Source organism: Schistosoma mansoni, chromosome 4 (genome assembly GCF_000237925.1).
Source record: "Schistosoma mansoni strain Puerto Rico chromosome 4, complete genome".
In the NCBI taxonomy this organism is placed as follows: Eukaryota; Metazoa; Platyhelminthes; class Trematoda; order Strigeidida; family Schistosomatidae; genus Schistosoma; species Schistosoma mansoni.
In genome coordinates, this window is record NC_031498.1 from 28353394 (window position 1) to 28371255 (window position 17862).

Sequence of the window (17862 nt, forward strand, 5' to 3'; positions counted from 1 at the left end):
TCCTCTTTTCCGTTCCTCTTCAGAGTTCGAGGTTAGCGCTTCCCTCGTGATGCAGTTTGATGATTTCTGCAGCGTATGTCCTATCCACTTCCATAATCTTTTCCTAATCTCCTCTTCAGTTGGAAGTTGGTTTTCTCTCTCCCACAACAGTTTGTTGCTGATGGTATCCAACTAATGAACATTGAGTATCTTTAAATATATATATATACTTGTACTTTTTGATAATCGTTGTGGTAGTTCTCCACGTTTCAGTTCCGTACAGTAAAGCTGTCTTGACATTCGTATTGAAAATTCAGATCGGAAGAGTGTACATGGTGTACATGGAATAAGAATTAGTTTAGCAAAGATTGTATGACAAAAACACTGATAAATTAATAATTGTAGGTGATATTAGTCGAATCTGTGAATTTACCAAGTTATTGATAAGAGTTAATTACTATCTCTATCTAGACTCATAAATTAGGTTTGAGTACTTTAATTGCTACTGCTTCGGCTAATCGAAGAGACGCTGAGTTTTGTTATCTGGTGATTATTTTAAAAGATAGAGAAATGTCAGTGACGAGCTATGGTTGTCAGCAACTGCTGATGTGAAATATACTGAATTCATATTCTTCTACTTAAATTCGTAAAGGGGATCAATAGTCTGAAGTTGATTTAGTTTATCTATTTACCTAAGATGAAATGTGTATTAATTCTTTGGAATCTTGCAAAACAATCAGTTGAAATCAAAGGAAGCCTAATTATTTATTTTGTCTTACTATGTGAAATTGATTAACAGTACTGACTGGACTCATAGACCTACTCCTTCTCCCTTAATTCACTAAACTTGTACAGATTTAGATAAGTTTTTCTTTTAAATCCAACGAACTTTATCTGTCGGAAATGAATCAATTGTGTGACACTTTGGTGAATGTAATTATTTTTCAAAATATTTTTTTGAAATAATAAGAAAGGTTTGGGAGTTACGCTGAATGTTTTCTGATTGCGCCGCTGTTATATATTCATAAACGATTATGATTAGGATGAGGTTTCCGTACGTGGGTTTTCGGGTGATTTCTACTTACAAATGATTGAGATAGTTCGAATACAAACGGAATCATTTGTTCACTTGACAAGGCTCAAACAACTAACACATAACAGTGTAACAATAAACGTCAACGGTGAAACCCAAGAGTAAGGCAGCAACACAGAAGACACTTGATGTTTCACAAAGAATAATTTAATACAGAATAACTCTGTGTATATATAGTCACAAAAAACATAATGTTAGGACATATAATAAAAATGGTAGCAACCAATCAGAAGGTAGCAAAAATTTAAATTAAAAAGAAGCACTCGCGGTTATAATTACAAGTCGTTGCATAACAATTACTTTTTATCAATTTTAAACAATCTGTGACTTAAGTATGAACGATTTTCAGTCAACTCTTAAGGAGGTACGAACTTTCCATCATTGCCTTTGAACTATCCGCAAAAATCCAATAACCGGTACCTTCCTTTTGTTCGATTCACTGGTATAATATAGTTTTACCACAATTTAAAAATATTTCTTAACAAAGACTTTAAAATTTCAGGGAAAGCTGAAAGTATTTTAGCTCATCAGCAAGAATAAGTGCTTCCCGACAACATTTAAAAAAGGAAGGGCTTTATGTTACATTCCAGTTTGATATCTACCCATTTTATAACTATATTTAGTAAGCAAAGATGGATAGTGGCTAGCAGGGGAATCTAGGACACGCGTTTCGTTGTCCTATTTGGGACTCGTCACCTGGATGTACCTGCATCTCAGAGTTGATGTTCACTCTGGGACTCGAATCCAGTACCGTTCGCTTCAAACGCCATCGCGTTATCCACTCAGCTACTGAGTCCTGATAGCCACTTGTTTGTGCAATGGGGTGAAGTTTAAATTCACTTAGTGTTACTTGTTTGAACCTTCCTATTGATGTTTACGACTGAAACTGGTCAGTCTCTTATATTTAGTAAGTTTGTAAATGTCATCTGGAAACCTATGAATAAATTCGATTAACCGTGGAGTAAAGCTTTTACTCATGTTTCACATCTTTCTCCTATTGCTTATATATCCGCGTGTAGAAGTAGTTTGAGGTTAGAGAAAGTATTTAGAATGTCAGCTACAAGCGTTTAAGTAAGAGGTTTATCATGAACGAAAACATTCTTTGTAGGACGCGACCGTTGCTGCTACCTTGACGTGGTGGCCGGGCTTGCCTATCGCGATGGGCCAATCGGGCTATACTGGCTGGAACAATCGTTCCTCAAGGTCCTACCATGCCAGGCAGGTCGGTTGAAGAGCGGTAAGACTAAAAGCAGCAATCCCAAGGTCCGAAGTCGTACTGCCGACTGTACAGAGGTGTGACAGCAGTAAAGTGTTTCCTTCAGACAACTTGCTTGACAGCGATGCTGCCTTCCCACAAGGAGGGGTGGGGTTAGAAAAGGTGGACCCTAAAAATGCACACCTCGCCTTATCCCACGGATTTCCGTCTCCGGCAGTAAGGTCTCAACAAGTACGGAGCTAACACAAAAACTACCCACAAAAAGGTCGTGCGTGACCGGCCTCAAGCAGTTGTCCCTTGGGCACTGTGGTCACGCTCCCAGGTCGTTAAGACCAACACTAATTCAACTTCCTTTTCAGGTCCCTCAAGAAATATCCTTCTACGGTGTGGGCAGCCGGGAAGTAATATTAGCCCTCATATCCGTAACCGTACACTAAACCAAGTTGGTCACATTCAAATCCTTCTTTGTAGGATATGAATTTTTCATGTTGTTATTTATTGTTCAACAAGATTTAGACATGACTATTAGGTGTAATCTTTGTTTTTTTTTTCAATAAATTATTTTGTCTAAGTCTTTTAACATTTAACTATAAAAAGAAATTACATGCTAGATGTATAGTAAGTTACATTGTGATGACGTAACAAAGCTTATTATTATTATTATTGTTATCATTATCGTCCTGCTAATATCATTCATTTTCTTCTTATTCAATTTTCTTGTTTTTAATTTTTGTCTTAAAATTAGTTTCATAATCAATAGACAACTGTAAAGGTTTTTCTACTCTTGTTACATCTGCATCTACGGAAAATATTCTCTCACTTCCATTACATCTATTCCACCCCATCCACTACCATTATTTCACCGAATGGCAATTCATTACTATTTTTATTATTTAGTTTTACAAGAGAATTTCTCATTATTATGCAACACGATTGTTATTGGTGATATTTTTCTCCTGTGTGTGTTTGTGTGTGTGGGTATGAGTATGGAAAATTCCTGTCTCTTTCATAGACTAGCGAAAAAACCATATGAGTATAAAATAGATTAAACCTGATATTTTATTCGTTCATCTTATTTTTGTCGGTTAGTCGGTCGATTTATTTTTTCTTCGTGGGAGGCCTCAATCCATGGAACAACAGTAATAATAACAGGTGAACTATAGTGACAGTGTTTCTTTCATTTCACTCTATTGGTTCCCATTTCCCGTCTTCTTCTTCTTCTCATTTTTCTTTGTCTATCAGTTTTATCGGTCTCCTCTCCCTATTTGCTGTTTCTTTAGAATACTACTGCCTTGTTATTCGAACACAATATATCATTTCATACACGACAGGAATCAGTGGTTAGAGTTAGTCTTATACTTGGAGTTGTTGTCCAATTTTTAGTTTGTTCACAGCTTATATACTTGTGGTTGTGTGACCGTGCACGTTTATCATGAATATCTCTCTACCTGCCTGCTCATATTTATTTCTTGATAGAGAGATGTTAGATATTGTCCTCCCTCCCTTGTTGACTCACTTTTATACATACACACACACACACAAACATAGTAGCTTGTTATCATTTGTTGTCGTTGTTTTTTTTATTCGAACTCTTTCAAGCTTTCTTTTCTACTGCTACAAAATTTTTTTCTCTCTTTACACTCAAATGCTTGTTTTGTCTCCGATATCTAGGACGAATGTGAACTGTTTATAAGACAATTAATGTATAAAAGCAAAAAGTTATTGCTTTTTTTATGTAGATTACTTTTCGCCATTATTATTATTATTCTTATCCATTTGAAATTATTTATCCGCTTCTGTTTTTTGTTTTTTACCCTTGTGAGTTATCCTTTTCACTAAAAGTTAAAATGATTCATAATAGTTTTCAATTACCAGGTAATATCTATCATTATTGTACTATTTGCTTGTCATAGTGAATCTATTTACTTCAATTTTATTCCGTTTCAACAATTGTTGATGTTAATATTACACATTAATCTTTATAAATTAACTTTATCTCATAGTCGGGGACTGACTTATCTCATAGTCAACTGAGTAAACGTATACTTGGTAAATAAGTTGGGGTGTTAATTCGCTTTTCGTCCTCTCAATTTCGTAAACAACAGAAGTGCCACGAGAAGGCAATGAGTAGGTCTTCCCTGGTAGAGGCTATATACGCGTGGCCATGTGAGAGGATTTGGAGAGGGAGAGCGGACTTTCCCCACTCTCGGCCGTACCAGGGATTTTTGTCATATATAATGAAAAAGTCTTTGGAAATCGTTAAAGTCATGTATGAAATATGCTGATTTGTTGATAATGGGCGATATAGTTAAGGGATAACTGTTTATATAATTATATCATTATGAATGATTCTGAGTCATGTCACCCAATGTTTGCGACCACTATAACTACAGTCCTTGCACAAGCTACAACCTTTTGGTCTGGATCTACCAACACGGCTCTGTTCAACATTCAATAAACTCATGGACTAATACCATATCTTTGTTTGACTGCCACTAACTTTCTTACAACTTACTCCTATGTTAGACAATATTGCCCATCGAAGTGAGCGTTCGTTAGACATATGTAACAAATGTTCTAACCACCTTAGTCGATGAATGTTTGCAAGATCACTAACTGATTTTATCAGTTTCACCTAACGTCGATAAAATTGTCCATTTTTACATCCTACAAAATGCGAGGAATCCTTTGATAATACTTATGATCCAAATCCTTCAGCTGACACTTGTAATCTTCTTTTATAGTTTAAGTTTCACAGCCCTAATACACATATGTACACATCGTTTAATTTAATCATTAAATTTCTCTAGCCTGTTTATGCACATACACAAAAGTTTCCTTTTCTACTGTTTGATTAGTTATCTCTATATATTGAATATAATTAATTAAGGGTTCAAATATGTAATTATCTTTTACCGTACTTTTTGATTTTTCACTCTATAAATTGAAATCAAAACAATTCTCAAAGAAAGAATAAGCGCTTTGCTTGTAGGTCGTTAAAATAGACTATTATTATTGTTGTTATTATTCTTCATTTCAGTTCACGACTGCCTACTTAAATTTCTAGGGCACTTACATTCCATAAATTCTTACAAATATATATATATATATATATATATATATATATTCACAATTGTATTAATGAGTCGATCTAAACTAAACCACCATTGAAAATCTGGTAGCATAGGGTGGCCGTTTCGTTCTAGTATGGGACTCCTCATCAGTTCCCATCCACGACTCCAGTCTCTGGAGTTGAACTTAGAACCTTCAGTCTCTCGCGCGAATGCTTAACTTCCAGACCACTGAACCGGCATCCAAAGATGTTAATATCTGACTTCAATGAATTCATGGTCTTATGCAAACCTACATCCATTGTCTGAAGTGGAAAACTAAATTAAGTCATCATTATTAATGTAATTATAATTTTCTGTAGTGTGTGTGTGTGTACAATATTCCCACAAATTATAAATACTTATTTAATGTATCTATGCGTGTAGTTGGTTCTTTGATCCTAGTTTACTAAATTATACTTTTCTATTTTCCATTTTTCTTACAGAGTCGTCCCAAACATCAATAATAACACTAAACACTCTGCAGAAAACAGGCTAAATTTTCTTTACTCTATACAAGTGTACATGCTTTGTTCTTTGTATATTTGTGTCTGTTTTTCTTAAAAAAAAGAAAAGAAATTATGTGATTTTTTGATTCGTGTTGTCTTTTTGTCGTTGCTACTCTGTTTGTTTAAGTTGATTACGTCTTTGTTGTTATTTCAAAGTCTATCGGTTAGCATTTTAAAGGTGAAAAGAACGATAATTATTGGTGAATTCAATTAATTCATGAACTTCAGGAATTATCTCATGGAGCCAGCCACTAGTGAGCATACGATCATTATCAGAAGGGGATTTCGTGGAGATTTAGTAATTTTATATGGTTGAGATCATGATTCAATTGAAGCTAGACCACCATAGAAGCACTGGACAGCCGTTTCGTCCTATTGTGGACTCATGAGCGGTGCGCATCCACGATCCCGTCTCGCGAGATTCGAACCCAGGACCTCCCAGTCTCGCGCCATAGCACTTAACCTCTACACCACTGAGCCGGCATCCAACAGTTAAGTGCACTGGCGCGAGACTGATATGTCCTAGGTTCGAATCTCGCAAGGCGGGAACGTAGATGCGCACCGCTGAGGAGTCCACAATAGGACGAAACGGTTGTTCAGTGCTTCCATGGTGGTCTAGCTTCAATTGACTCATGATCTCAACTATATATAATTCATGCCGTATTTGACTGCTTTTTCTTCAGCTACATACAAGCTATTGTGTATGTAACTTTTATAAATTACTACCATTATTTGTAATTCAATGAAATGAATTGTTCATAAGAAGTAATTTGTTTGGAATATAAATGTATATAAGAATTGAAGTTTATTAATGTTCAGAAGCGATAGTTGTAGTCAATGGTTTGATGATATCCGATCATAGAATTATTATTTTTTATCACACCGTCTACACGCATACTTTTTAGAATGATTCAGTCGAAAGTTGGTAGATGTTGCGTTCTTCACTGAGGATGTGGAGATCGAACATTGAGTTTAGTAATTGTATGAGCTTACTGCCAGTTTGTGATCTATGGATACTAAGGTCACAAGCGATATATATATTTGTGGTTTGTTCAGCAAGTCAGGAACAACTCATATCGAAGTCGTGAAGTTTTGGAAAACATGGAAAACCATGGACTGACAAAGACTGTTTATAGTAATATCACACTGAAATTTTCCTCAGTAAATTTAACTCTAATCAGTGACTGCTGGGGACAAGTCGTTGCGCTATATATTGTCTTTCTTCAATGTTCAGCTGTAAAGGTGCACTAATAGATCAGTGAAGTAGGGTATTAATAATAAATAGCTTTCAAATTTTAACAGTTGAATACATGTAAGATGGCGAGAATATTCGATTTGTCACCTGTGTCATAGATTCCTGTAACATTTTTTATGCTAATACCATAAAAGATTATTATCTGTTGTGACAAATGACTTGAAGTTGACTATCATTTCGAGATGATATATGATGAGGGTTGTTATAGAAAATGAAGATTACTGTATAACTATTTTATTTGTAGCTTTTCAGACGTTTCAAAAATGATGTTTTGATGACTATATTTGATTTTTTGTGGCGAACACGACACCTTTATTTTAAAAACATAAAGCTAATAATTCTTTCATTAAGATCAAAACTGATTCAATTTAGACGACCGTTAAAAACATAGAGGCATTGAATAGCTATTTCTTCCTAGTGTGTAACTTTTCAGTAATCTCACTCATCCACAACTCTGTTTCATACTAGTAAGAAACTGATGTCTAGCACTTCGAGGTTTTTAATGGTTATCTTAATAAAACCAATTCGTGATCTCAATAATATTCGAAATCCTTTATACTGATAATGAATGATCAATCATGGTATTAATGTCTAACTTCAACCAATCCACGATGTTTGAGTAAGCGTTCACCAATTGTTTTCAGTGAGTTGATATCTCTACAACAGACTTAGTTGAACTCCACTGGTCACTGCTTCCCATTAGAAATCATGATTTCAACTATGAAAATACTGAAATCTCCACAAAACCCCTTCTGATCTTTTTGAAAATTACTAAAATCCATTTCATTCGAATGAACAGTAAGTAAACAGTTAAATGTGAACACCAATGCAAATCAATGCTCCTATAGTCTATGAAATGAATATTCATATTATATAAAACGTTTTCTTATTTGACTAGAAAATTCATTGATCTCAAACCAGTAATTATTCACTATACTAAGTAACGGATGTCACTGTACAATGTTTGTAAATTCATCTGTAAGCTAAAATTATTACGTGGTTAAAGTCAAAAGATTCGAAGCTCTTTACCTATGTTTCTGTTTAGCTGATATGCTTTGTTAAGATATCTCTGAAGTTTTAAAATCGATCATTTTCTCGATAGAAACTCAAATTCGTCCTGTTACAGTCAAAGATGTTTTCCGGCTAATCGTTATAGTTTTCTTACCAATATTCAATACATATTATTAGGATGTGATCAATAATTCAACAAGATCACATCTTTCTATACTTAGGATAATAAGAATCATTCATAAGTTTACTGTTCCTTTGTAAGGTTTTCAGATCTTTTATTATTTACATACATTTTAAATTTACATGTGAATAAGCGTTTGTGTTTCAATGTCGAGAATATTTAGTGATATATCTAGTATTTACTACTGGTATGGCGTATGCTACTTATGTCGATATAAATAGTATATCACACCAATCAGAAGTGAAAGAGCTAGTAGCAGAAATTTGGGAAGATCGAATTGAAGAGAATGAGACCAGAGATTAATTGTTATGGCAATGAAGTAACGATGAAACAGGAGGAGGATTTGCAAATGAAGTATTGAATGTATAGTTTTCACCTTTGATGAGAGAATTTTGTAATTTTATATTAAAACTATAGTTGGTTGACTCCATTTGAGTTCTCATTCACTACATTGTCACTGCTAACTTGAATTTTATATGTAAAATTTTTTTTCGCATAAACACTTTAACGTTATCAGCAATAATTTTCAGTTGTAGATTATCTTTTCTAAAAGGTCTATTCTTTATCAAAATGACCTTTATACTGTTTTTTTTTTGTATCTAAGCAGAATTACCAAATTATTTTAATTGAAATTAAATAATTATTAAATTCTTTTTTTTTTTGGTTTTCATAATTAATGTACTTGTTCATACGTTGATCAATCTAAAACACACAGTCTTTGTTGAAAGTATGTTGTCTAAATAAGTTATCTTTATTCTGTAAATAAACAATATGATCAACATTCTTGTGGTCTGATTGTTTCTGTTTTTATCTTTTAATCAATATTTACTTTAAGGATAACTACAGCTGTACCATGTTGCAATATGTGACAACATGTCTATTATGTATGTATTATGCCCCCAAAATACCCTGATACGGTCGAGAGTGGGGAGAGTCAGCTCTCCCTCTCGAAATGCTCTCACATTGCCACACGTATATAGCCTCTGCCAAGGAAGTCCTACTCACTGCATTCTTGCGGCGTTACTGTTGTTTACGGAATTGAGAGGACGAAAAGCGAATATCCGGCGCTTTAACCGGGTTGGTGGACACGGAAAGTTCACCTAGGAGAGTTGGAAAACCCTGATTCTAAACCAATGGTGTAAATGGGCTCCAGTATCCTGAGGGAACAAATGGCGTATGAATCAATCGTTGGTCACAGGCAACCATGGGGCTGCATCTCCTCATAATGCTCCACTGCCTTTTTGATTAGATCTTTCGGTCAAAGGCTCCGGGTGTGGCCCCCTAAGAAAACCACCTGCTTCAGTTTGGTCACCTGGACAGTATCACAGCCCTCACATAAATGAGATGAGATTTGTGTGGCGCATGTGTATCTGGTGCTTTTTGTACCAATATTTATGTGTATAAATAAGTAAATAATGTAAGTCCATGAAGCAAATGACTGTTTATCTGGGTCATTTGCTAGATTCGGTCTACTATCAGATTGGCATCAGTGCATTAACCTGTAGTTAGCGCCTAGAGATTTCGGGTAACATTGCTCAGAATTGGTTACATCGGCCAAGATGAATTCACTTTTTATCTTCCCTAGATCTTGAGTTTCAGTAATTTTTTTTCATATCTATCATTTTATTGTGTTTAACGTTTCTTATTATGATTGCTACAGTATTATTTCAACTTCTTACTTTTCATCTCGTTAATTACATAGCATCATGTTAATTTAATCTGGCAACTTTGGCCAACTCACATTTGTGTCAAGCTCTATATTGACCATGATTAAATGACTGAAATTAAACGCAAGTTGGTTGTAAGCAATAAATCTGAGGTTCTAGATCAAAGTTTTGTGATATTTGGTGTTCATCAATAAGGTATATGTGGAGTTGTGATCGATTGAATTCGATCAACGCTGAGGTTATTTTAGACAAGATAATTAATTAACCCAAAGAAATATTTCAAATAGTTTAATCGGATATGTCCATGTCCATTATGGTGTGCAATTAAAGATGAATAAAGTTTTGTAAGGAAAAAGCTATGAAATATCTAGACTCGATTTCTAGTGCGAATCTTATATGATGTGAACTGTCCTTTGGAAAAAGAATGCACAACTATCTGAAGCTTATAAATATATGGAAAAATGACTGTATATGTCTACATTACTTAGGAAAAAGTAACATAACTTTGATCACTAAGAATCCATTCAATCAAATCAATAAATAGGAAACAAATACTAACTCGAATGCAGCTTAAATGTTTCTCATTGTCGACGGATTAAAAGAATACCTACTATTTGTTGTTACTAACCATTGATTTTTAGTGATAGTCATAAATTTATTTTGTTAAAATTAATTTCTCTTATAAACCAATATTTGTTACTAGATAAACTGAACAATTTTACAATCAGAAGGGGGTTTTGTGGAGATTTCAATAATTTTACAGTTGAAATCGTGAATCAATTGAAGCTAGACCACCATGAAAAACCTGGGAGGCACTGGATGGTGGTCTAGCTTCAATTGACTCGTGATCTCAACTTAATAAAATAACTAAAATCTTCACACAACCCTCTTCTGATAATCATCATTTGCTCACTAGTGACTGGTTCTAATAGGTATTTTCTGGAGTTCTAATGAGAAGCAGTAAACAGTGGAGTTCAACCGGCTCTGCTGTGAGATAGTAACTCACTGAAGACAATGGTGAATGGTTGCTCAATTTCGTGGATTGGTTGAAGTTAGACGTTAACACCGTCAGATGCCTGCTCAATGGTCTATCGGTTAAGTGCTCTGGCGCGAGACTGGTAGGTCCTGGGTTCGAATCTCGCAAGTGAGGGATCGTGGATGTGCACTGCTGAGGAGTCCCACAATAGAACGAAACGGCCTACCATTGCCTCAAGGCTTTCCATGGTGGTCTAGCTTCAATTGACTCATGATTTCAACTATAAAATTTTACAATCAATAAAATAATTCTCTCTAAAAATTAAATTTTTTTTTTTTCTGATGAGTTCGTTTGTTACTATTCTCATAGTAAAATATACATGACTAATTTTAGTAAATAATTCACTTTAATATAGTTGTTAATTGTAGATTTTTTATTTACTTTGACAACTAAACATTTATTCACAGTAATGAAGTTGTGGATTGAAATCATAAATCAATTAATGTTGATCAAAATATCTGTTGTATGCTTTCGAAATTTTCAATAATGATCTAATATCCATCAATCAATTCATGATCTTAATCAATAAATATTCATTATTGATTATGTTGAAGTTTATTGATTTTTCTTTATTTTTTTTTATATATTTGAATTATTCGTTTTATTAAAGTAATTTTTTTGTTTATTTATATCAATATTGATGTTACTAATGAGTTTATCGGAATAATTTTTTTTTAATAAATAAACTTGATATGAATTTCTAAACTGATAATTTTTGTGTGTGTGAGTGTGTTTGAGTGTGTGTGTGTGTGTGAAACTACATGATATTTTCATATTTTACCAAGCCATATTATAAAGTAGTTTAACTAATCAAACAAACTGTTAAGTATATTGAAAGATATTTGTAAAAATGTTACATACATTTCTATCGAATTAAGATTGTCAACAGTTAGTGCATGTTTTTTTTTCAAATAAAAAAATGAAATGCATTACAATGTATAGTAACTTAGCTTCATAAATCAATCATCTTGATAGCTATCAGAAGGGGGTTTTGTGGAGACTTTCAGTAATTTTAAATAGTTGAAATCATGAGTCAATTGAAGCTAGACAATCATGGATAACATGGAATCATTTGACGGCCGTTTCGTCCTGTTGTGGGACTCCTCAGCAGTGAGCATTCACGATCTCGCCTCGCGAGATTAGAACCCAGGACCTATCAGTCACAGTTGGATGCCGACCAGTTCAGTGGTCTATCGGTTAAGTGCTCGCGCGCGAGACTGGTAGGTTCTGGGTTCGAATCTCGTGAGGCGGGATCATGGATGAGCACTGCTGAGGAGTCACACGGTAGGACGAAACGACTGTTCAGTGCTTCCAGGTTTTCCATGATTGTCTAGCTTCAACTGATTCATGATCTCAGCTACATCTTGATAACTGTCATTATATATATAAATCTCATCAGTGTTTGAAGTCAGAAGGCAGTAAGAAGCTGTGACTACAATTTGTTAGTGGATAACACAGATAACAAAACTACAAGCATATCAAGCGGATATGAAACAGAGAGGGTAATGTGTGTGTGTGATAGCGAATACAGAGGCGAATCTATGGTCATGTCAAGTTGCAGCTAGGTCAGGTAAATGATAATAATAGGATTCGAGTACATATATACACGGGAAAGAGAATGATTCATCGAGCAGTATTTTGGCGATTAAAATTTAAGCTAGAGAGAGATATATGTGAGTAGGCTGTCACATGTGATCAAGTGTACACGTTTATACAGATATGATAGTGATCATAATAATACAAAGAAATATGAGAATTGTTATCGTTCGAATAACATTGTCTGTTAAGTAAGTTAATAAAAGAGCTTAACAAAATTTAACCATAATCGAAATTAATTGTAGGAGAGATGCTATAAGTGAAAAATAATTTATCAAACCATGAAACAAAATATATGTGTTTCACTAAAGAAATATAGTACATATAACTTTTTCGATGAGACTATAATTTATGGACGACACTTGAGCGACGTTAGAGTGACCTCGAGAATGTCACCTGATAACTAGCACCAAATGAAGATTATAAACCTGTATGAGGAATTAGAACTATGATGTACAGTTGATGGTTAGGTTTAGGAATTAGATTAAGGGTTTTCGTCACATCTGCTGGCATCATCGGGTAAGTAATAGTGAGGTTAGACACAGGGTATTAATGAATGACAGTAAATCAGTTGATGAGGTTGTGAATCTTCATCGACTGAGATGGTTGGGTCACGTGTTACGTATGCCTAAACACGGATTACCACGACGCGCAATGCTGACTAATGTTGGGGATAGTTGGAAGAGAAATTGGGGTGGCCAAACCAAAATGTGGCATCAGTGTTTGGAGTCACTAACTCATAGTCTGAGCCATGATGGTAGATGCAAACTACTTGGTTGGGGTCCGTGTGACTATCGTAACCAATGGTTGGAGACTCTGGGTAATATGGCTCAGAATGGATCACAATGGCGTCGGTGTATACACTTTTTGTCTTCCCTTAAACCGTGAGATTAAAATTGCTTCATATCTGTCTTTCTTTCTGTACTATGTCCTTATACACAATCTTTCTTTTATATATTACCACCATTGAATTAACTACTTCTATGAATTTGGTGTTCATCTTGTTGTGCTAACGAGGTATGGCAACTTGGACCGATGAATAAATGTGCTTGGTCCTACGTTGTAGTTGACTGACTGACTTTCGTCACAAACTGACATCAGTTTTAATGCCATAACTCTATTTAGCCAAATGAATGAGTGAATTTCACGCTCAAATCCGTGATCTATTATCTTATACCTGATTGGTTCATCCATACATTATAGTCTCACCAGTTTTTCTTATCGAATTGGAAATTAATATCTGTTTAGATTTATCTTTTGACTATCAAACAACGCTTCATTACTCATGATCGATTATGGGGTATGGAATATTTTAACTAATGAATTATTGTTTAAATTGATTATTTTATGCCTAATTTTTAAAAATTGCCGAAAATTCTCTCCTAATTTGTCAATTTTATTCATTTCAGGCATGTCTGTTTTTAATACAGTTGTCAAAAAGCTCCAACTGACTTAAGTTTCGTGTTAATTTTCATTTATTAATAATGTGTAACTCGGATACCTAATGGAAATGATACTACTTGTGCGAGTCAGGCAGGTAGATATTTTTCGGTCTACTGTAGGACTCAGATGTTCACAAGATAAGTAATAATAATATATAAAAATAATACGATTCATATGTCTAAACCAAACAGAACATTCTCAGTTTCTTGAGTGGATAGTTAGTTGAAGTTTGACCATGAAATTGTTTTGACTTTGACGTAACTAAAGTCACCTGTAGTAAACAAAATACAGAGCTATAATTAACTCAACATGTAATGAATACACAAAGTACCATGGACAAATCAGGAGTACTATATCAAGCCCATGTTAAATTTCACAGCTACAAGATACTTTCAAGGCTTTAAAATATCCATGTACATATTTGAGCACATTCAATCTTCATGAATAGATGTTATACTCAAAAGATTTCTTGAAAATGCAACTTTCTCATAGAAATTATGTAATACTTTCTATAAGTTAAACAAAATTGCAACCATATGTCTGACATCAATAGTCGTCCAATAAGTACTATGTTTCATGCTTTGAATAACTATTTTTTTAATGATAAATGATTGATAATGATGAGATGGTGTAGAAGATTTGTAGCTCAGGTGGATGATTCTGATGGAGTTTTGTTCTCTGAGTTGGATGGTTTGGTGGACGTTTGTGCTGATGATACCGTTCAGAAGGATGATGAAAGCTCCACGACCAAACCATCCAGTTCAGAGAACAAAAACTCCATCAAGATTGATAATTATTTTACCTTAGTTTTTTTTTTAATGTATTAGTTTTAATTTGTTACAGTATGATTAATTCAGTTGTTCAATAATTTTTGTCTTTAATATTCATTATTAAATCCATGAAGTCGCTGACAAGTGGACTGTGCCATGTTGGTAGGTGTAGACTACCTGGTTGGGATTCGTGAGATGATAGCAATTGATTGTTAGAGACCTTGAATGACATGGCTCAAAATCGTTTGCAATGGCGAAGGTGCATCCATTCTTTGTGTTCTACCAAATTGTAATCTGAATTCTTCATGTTCCTGTCTTTTTCTCCTTACAAATTTATTTCTCTGGATTATACTCCTTGAATAACATCTTCAAACCCTAATCTTTCCGATTACTGCTTAAACTCTTACTACTTCTACCATTATGGGATTTGAATCGACAATTATATCTCTGTGCTAATGTGGTATGACAACTCGAACTGATGTACGTACGTACGAAGTTCTACGTTGTGACTGACTGACTGACTGATCAGAAAGACATATTTATTCATAATATTACTTAAGTGTGATTTGGGTCTACAAGGTTTCACTCACATGATCATCAATGATTCGACTGTTCTGTTAGTTCAGTCAAATCAATATTTATCAATCAGCGGTAATGTTCATAATGATCGTTTTTTCTTTTTTATTTAATATTGAAATAATACAATAACACAATAGGAATTCCTTTCATGGTTTAACCTATAAAGATAATAAATTAATAATCACAAAGTTTTTTAATTGTCTTATCTTTCTTTTGAACGAGACCTGAACTTTTAAAGTTACTTTGAGTGCATTATCTTAGGTGAAGCTGAAAATTACTTCTTACTTGCTTACTTACTTATATCTATTACCCCTCATGAAAGAGCATAGGTCAATCAATAACATTCTCCATACAACCTCTCTCTTGAACAATCATTTCCAATTATTTAGTTCCCATTCATCTTATTCATATCTGCTTACAATTCTCGATGCAGTGTATTCTTTGACCTTGCTCTTTTCCATTTCCATTTAAGATTCCAAGTTAGTGCTTGTTTTGTGATGCAGTTTGATGATTTTCTCAATGTGTGTTGTATCCACTTCCAAAGTCTTTTCCTAATTCCTTCCTCATTTGGAAGTTGGTTTGTTCTGTCCCATAGTAGGTTGTTCTCGATGGTATCTGGTCAACTGATATTGAGTATCTTTCATAGACAAGTGTTTATAAATACTTGTAATTTTTGGTTATGGTTGTGATAGTTCTCCAATTTTCATCTCCTTACAGTAGAACTATGTGGACGTTCATATTGAAGATTCAAACTTGAATGTTGGCTGACAGACAGTTGTTTTGAGTTCCATATTTTCTTCAACTGTAGGAATTTTGTCCTTGTTTTTTTAATCCATGCCTGGACGTCTTCATTGGATTCTCCTCGTTCATCGATGATGAAAATTATCTGTTAATCAAAAGTAAAAGCTTTAATTACATTCAACGACATTATCAGTCGAAGCTGGAACTGCTTATTATGTTGAGTGTAATAATTATTATATGATCTAACCCAGAAATATATATAATAAGTTAAAAATAGTATTCAGTAAAAATTTGGAAATCTCTAAATATATTCACAAAATACTGAGGAATGTTTATGAAGTCAATGCATTGCAAAAAAGACTTTTTAAGAGGATCAAATATTTCAATAAAGATGATGTAGGCTACATAAATGACACAACATTAAAATGTTTATCAATCTCCTATGTTTACTTCGGCAACAAACGTGTAGACTTCATGCTGTTTCCTATTTATGATACATTAAGAAATTTAGCATGTAATGTACAGAGATGTTAAGATAGATTGTTTAAGAGGTATGGTTCATGAATTGTGCTTAAATAGCATTTGTCACAGAGATTGTAATAATGTGACACAGTAGTTAAGAACCAATATTTTCCCTGTAGAAGGATTGGAACGTCATATTTGTGAACGAAATATGTACCAAAGGACGACTCCAGTACCTTTACATGGCACTTATAATAATTTGTAACGAGAGAGCCCGGAATAATACCGATAATTACTTTGATAAGTCTATCGTTTTATATACGCTTGATTATTATTTTTGCCTATTGATTTGAATAGATTTAATTTGAACTAATCAAATGATCCAGATATAGTATAAGAGTAAAGTATAATTACGAATAAAGACTTAATAAATGTACTCAATAATAAGTAATCAAACGTTTAATATCTTTACTATTTCCATAGTGGAGTAAGATACAGTCACTAGTGTAAGCAATTTTCGAGTGATTTCAGGGGAGATGTAATTTTCGGCATAGTCTACTAAAGATGGCAATGATTTCATTATACTAATGGATTATAATAAATTATTCTAAAGTTTTGAAAATTTACTTACATAGTAATTCATATAGAGAATAGATCTAGAGTTAGACAACTTTACTTTATGAATACTACAATTTAATGATTCTGCATATTGGTTTTCACCTATGATTATTAAAGGTACCTTTGTTTTAATCATTTTAAAGGAAAAGATTTAGTTTAAATTACCACTTCTATCAATCATCAAATATTAGCTTAATTCATTTGCATTTATAGTCTAAGGTATCTGGAATTCAATGAGATAAAGTAATTTCAATTCTCTTTTCTTTTTTTCACGGGAACATATCAATTGTCACAATTGATTGATCACTGGGTGGTGATCAATGTCATACGTGTCAAGTCCGTCTTAGTGCTAATCGAATACTATCGATCAAGTTGTAATTTGACCACTAGTCTAAGTGGCTCGACACTGCGTGCATTATGTTGAAATAAAATGGTGGTTGAAGGTGGAATCGAATCCGTCAGGCAGCACCAGTTCCCTCAAGATTATAGGTACACCTTGCTGACGAGTGCCAAGTAGCACAAAACCCGTGTCCAGGGTTTCCTGTTGACCACCTCCAACGACCATCTTATCTCAACATATCAATTGTGAATTGAAA

The 17862-nt window shown here is 34.0% G+C and overlaps 1 protein-coding gene across 1 annotated transcript in view; it reads left to right on the forward strand.

Annotated features, from left to right (window-relative positions):
• The window catches only part of Smp_131150 (polymyositis/scleroderma autoantigen-related), a gene marked incomplete at its 5' end in the record, with an annotated part of 38282 nt that extends 32314 nt beyond the window's left edge, over positions 1–5968 (forward strand). Inside the window, one exon of the mRNA XM_018797400.1 lies at positions 5845–5968. Coding sequence (XP_018652445.1) covers positions 5845–5865 — 21 coding nt within the window. The 3' untranslated portion in view covers positions 5866–5968. The remainder of the gene's footprint in view (positions 1–5844) is intronic.
• Positions 5969–17862: the final 11894 nt, after the last annotated feature.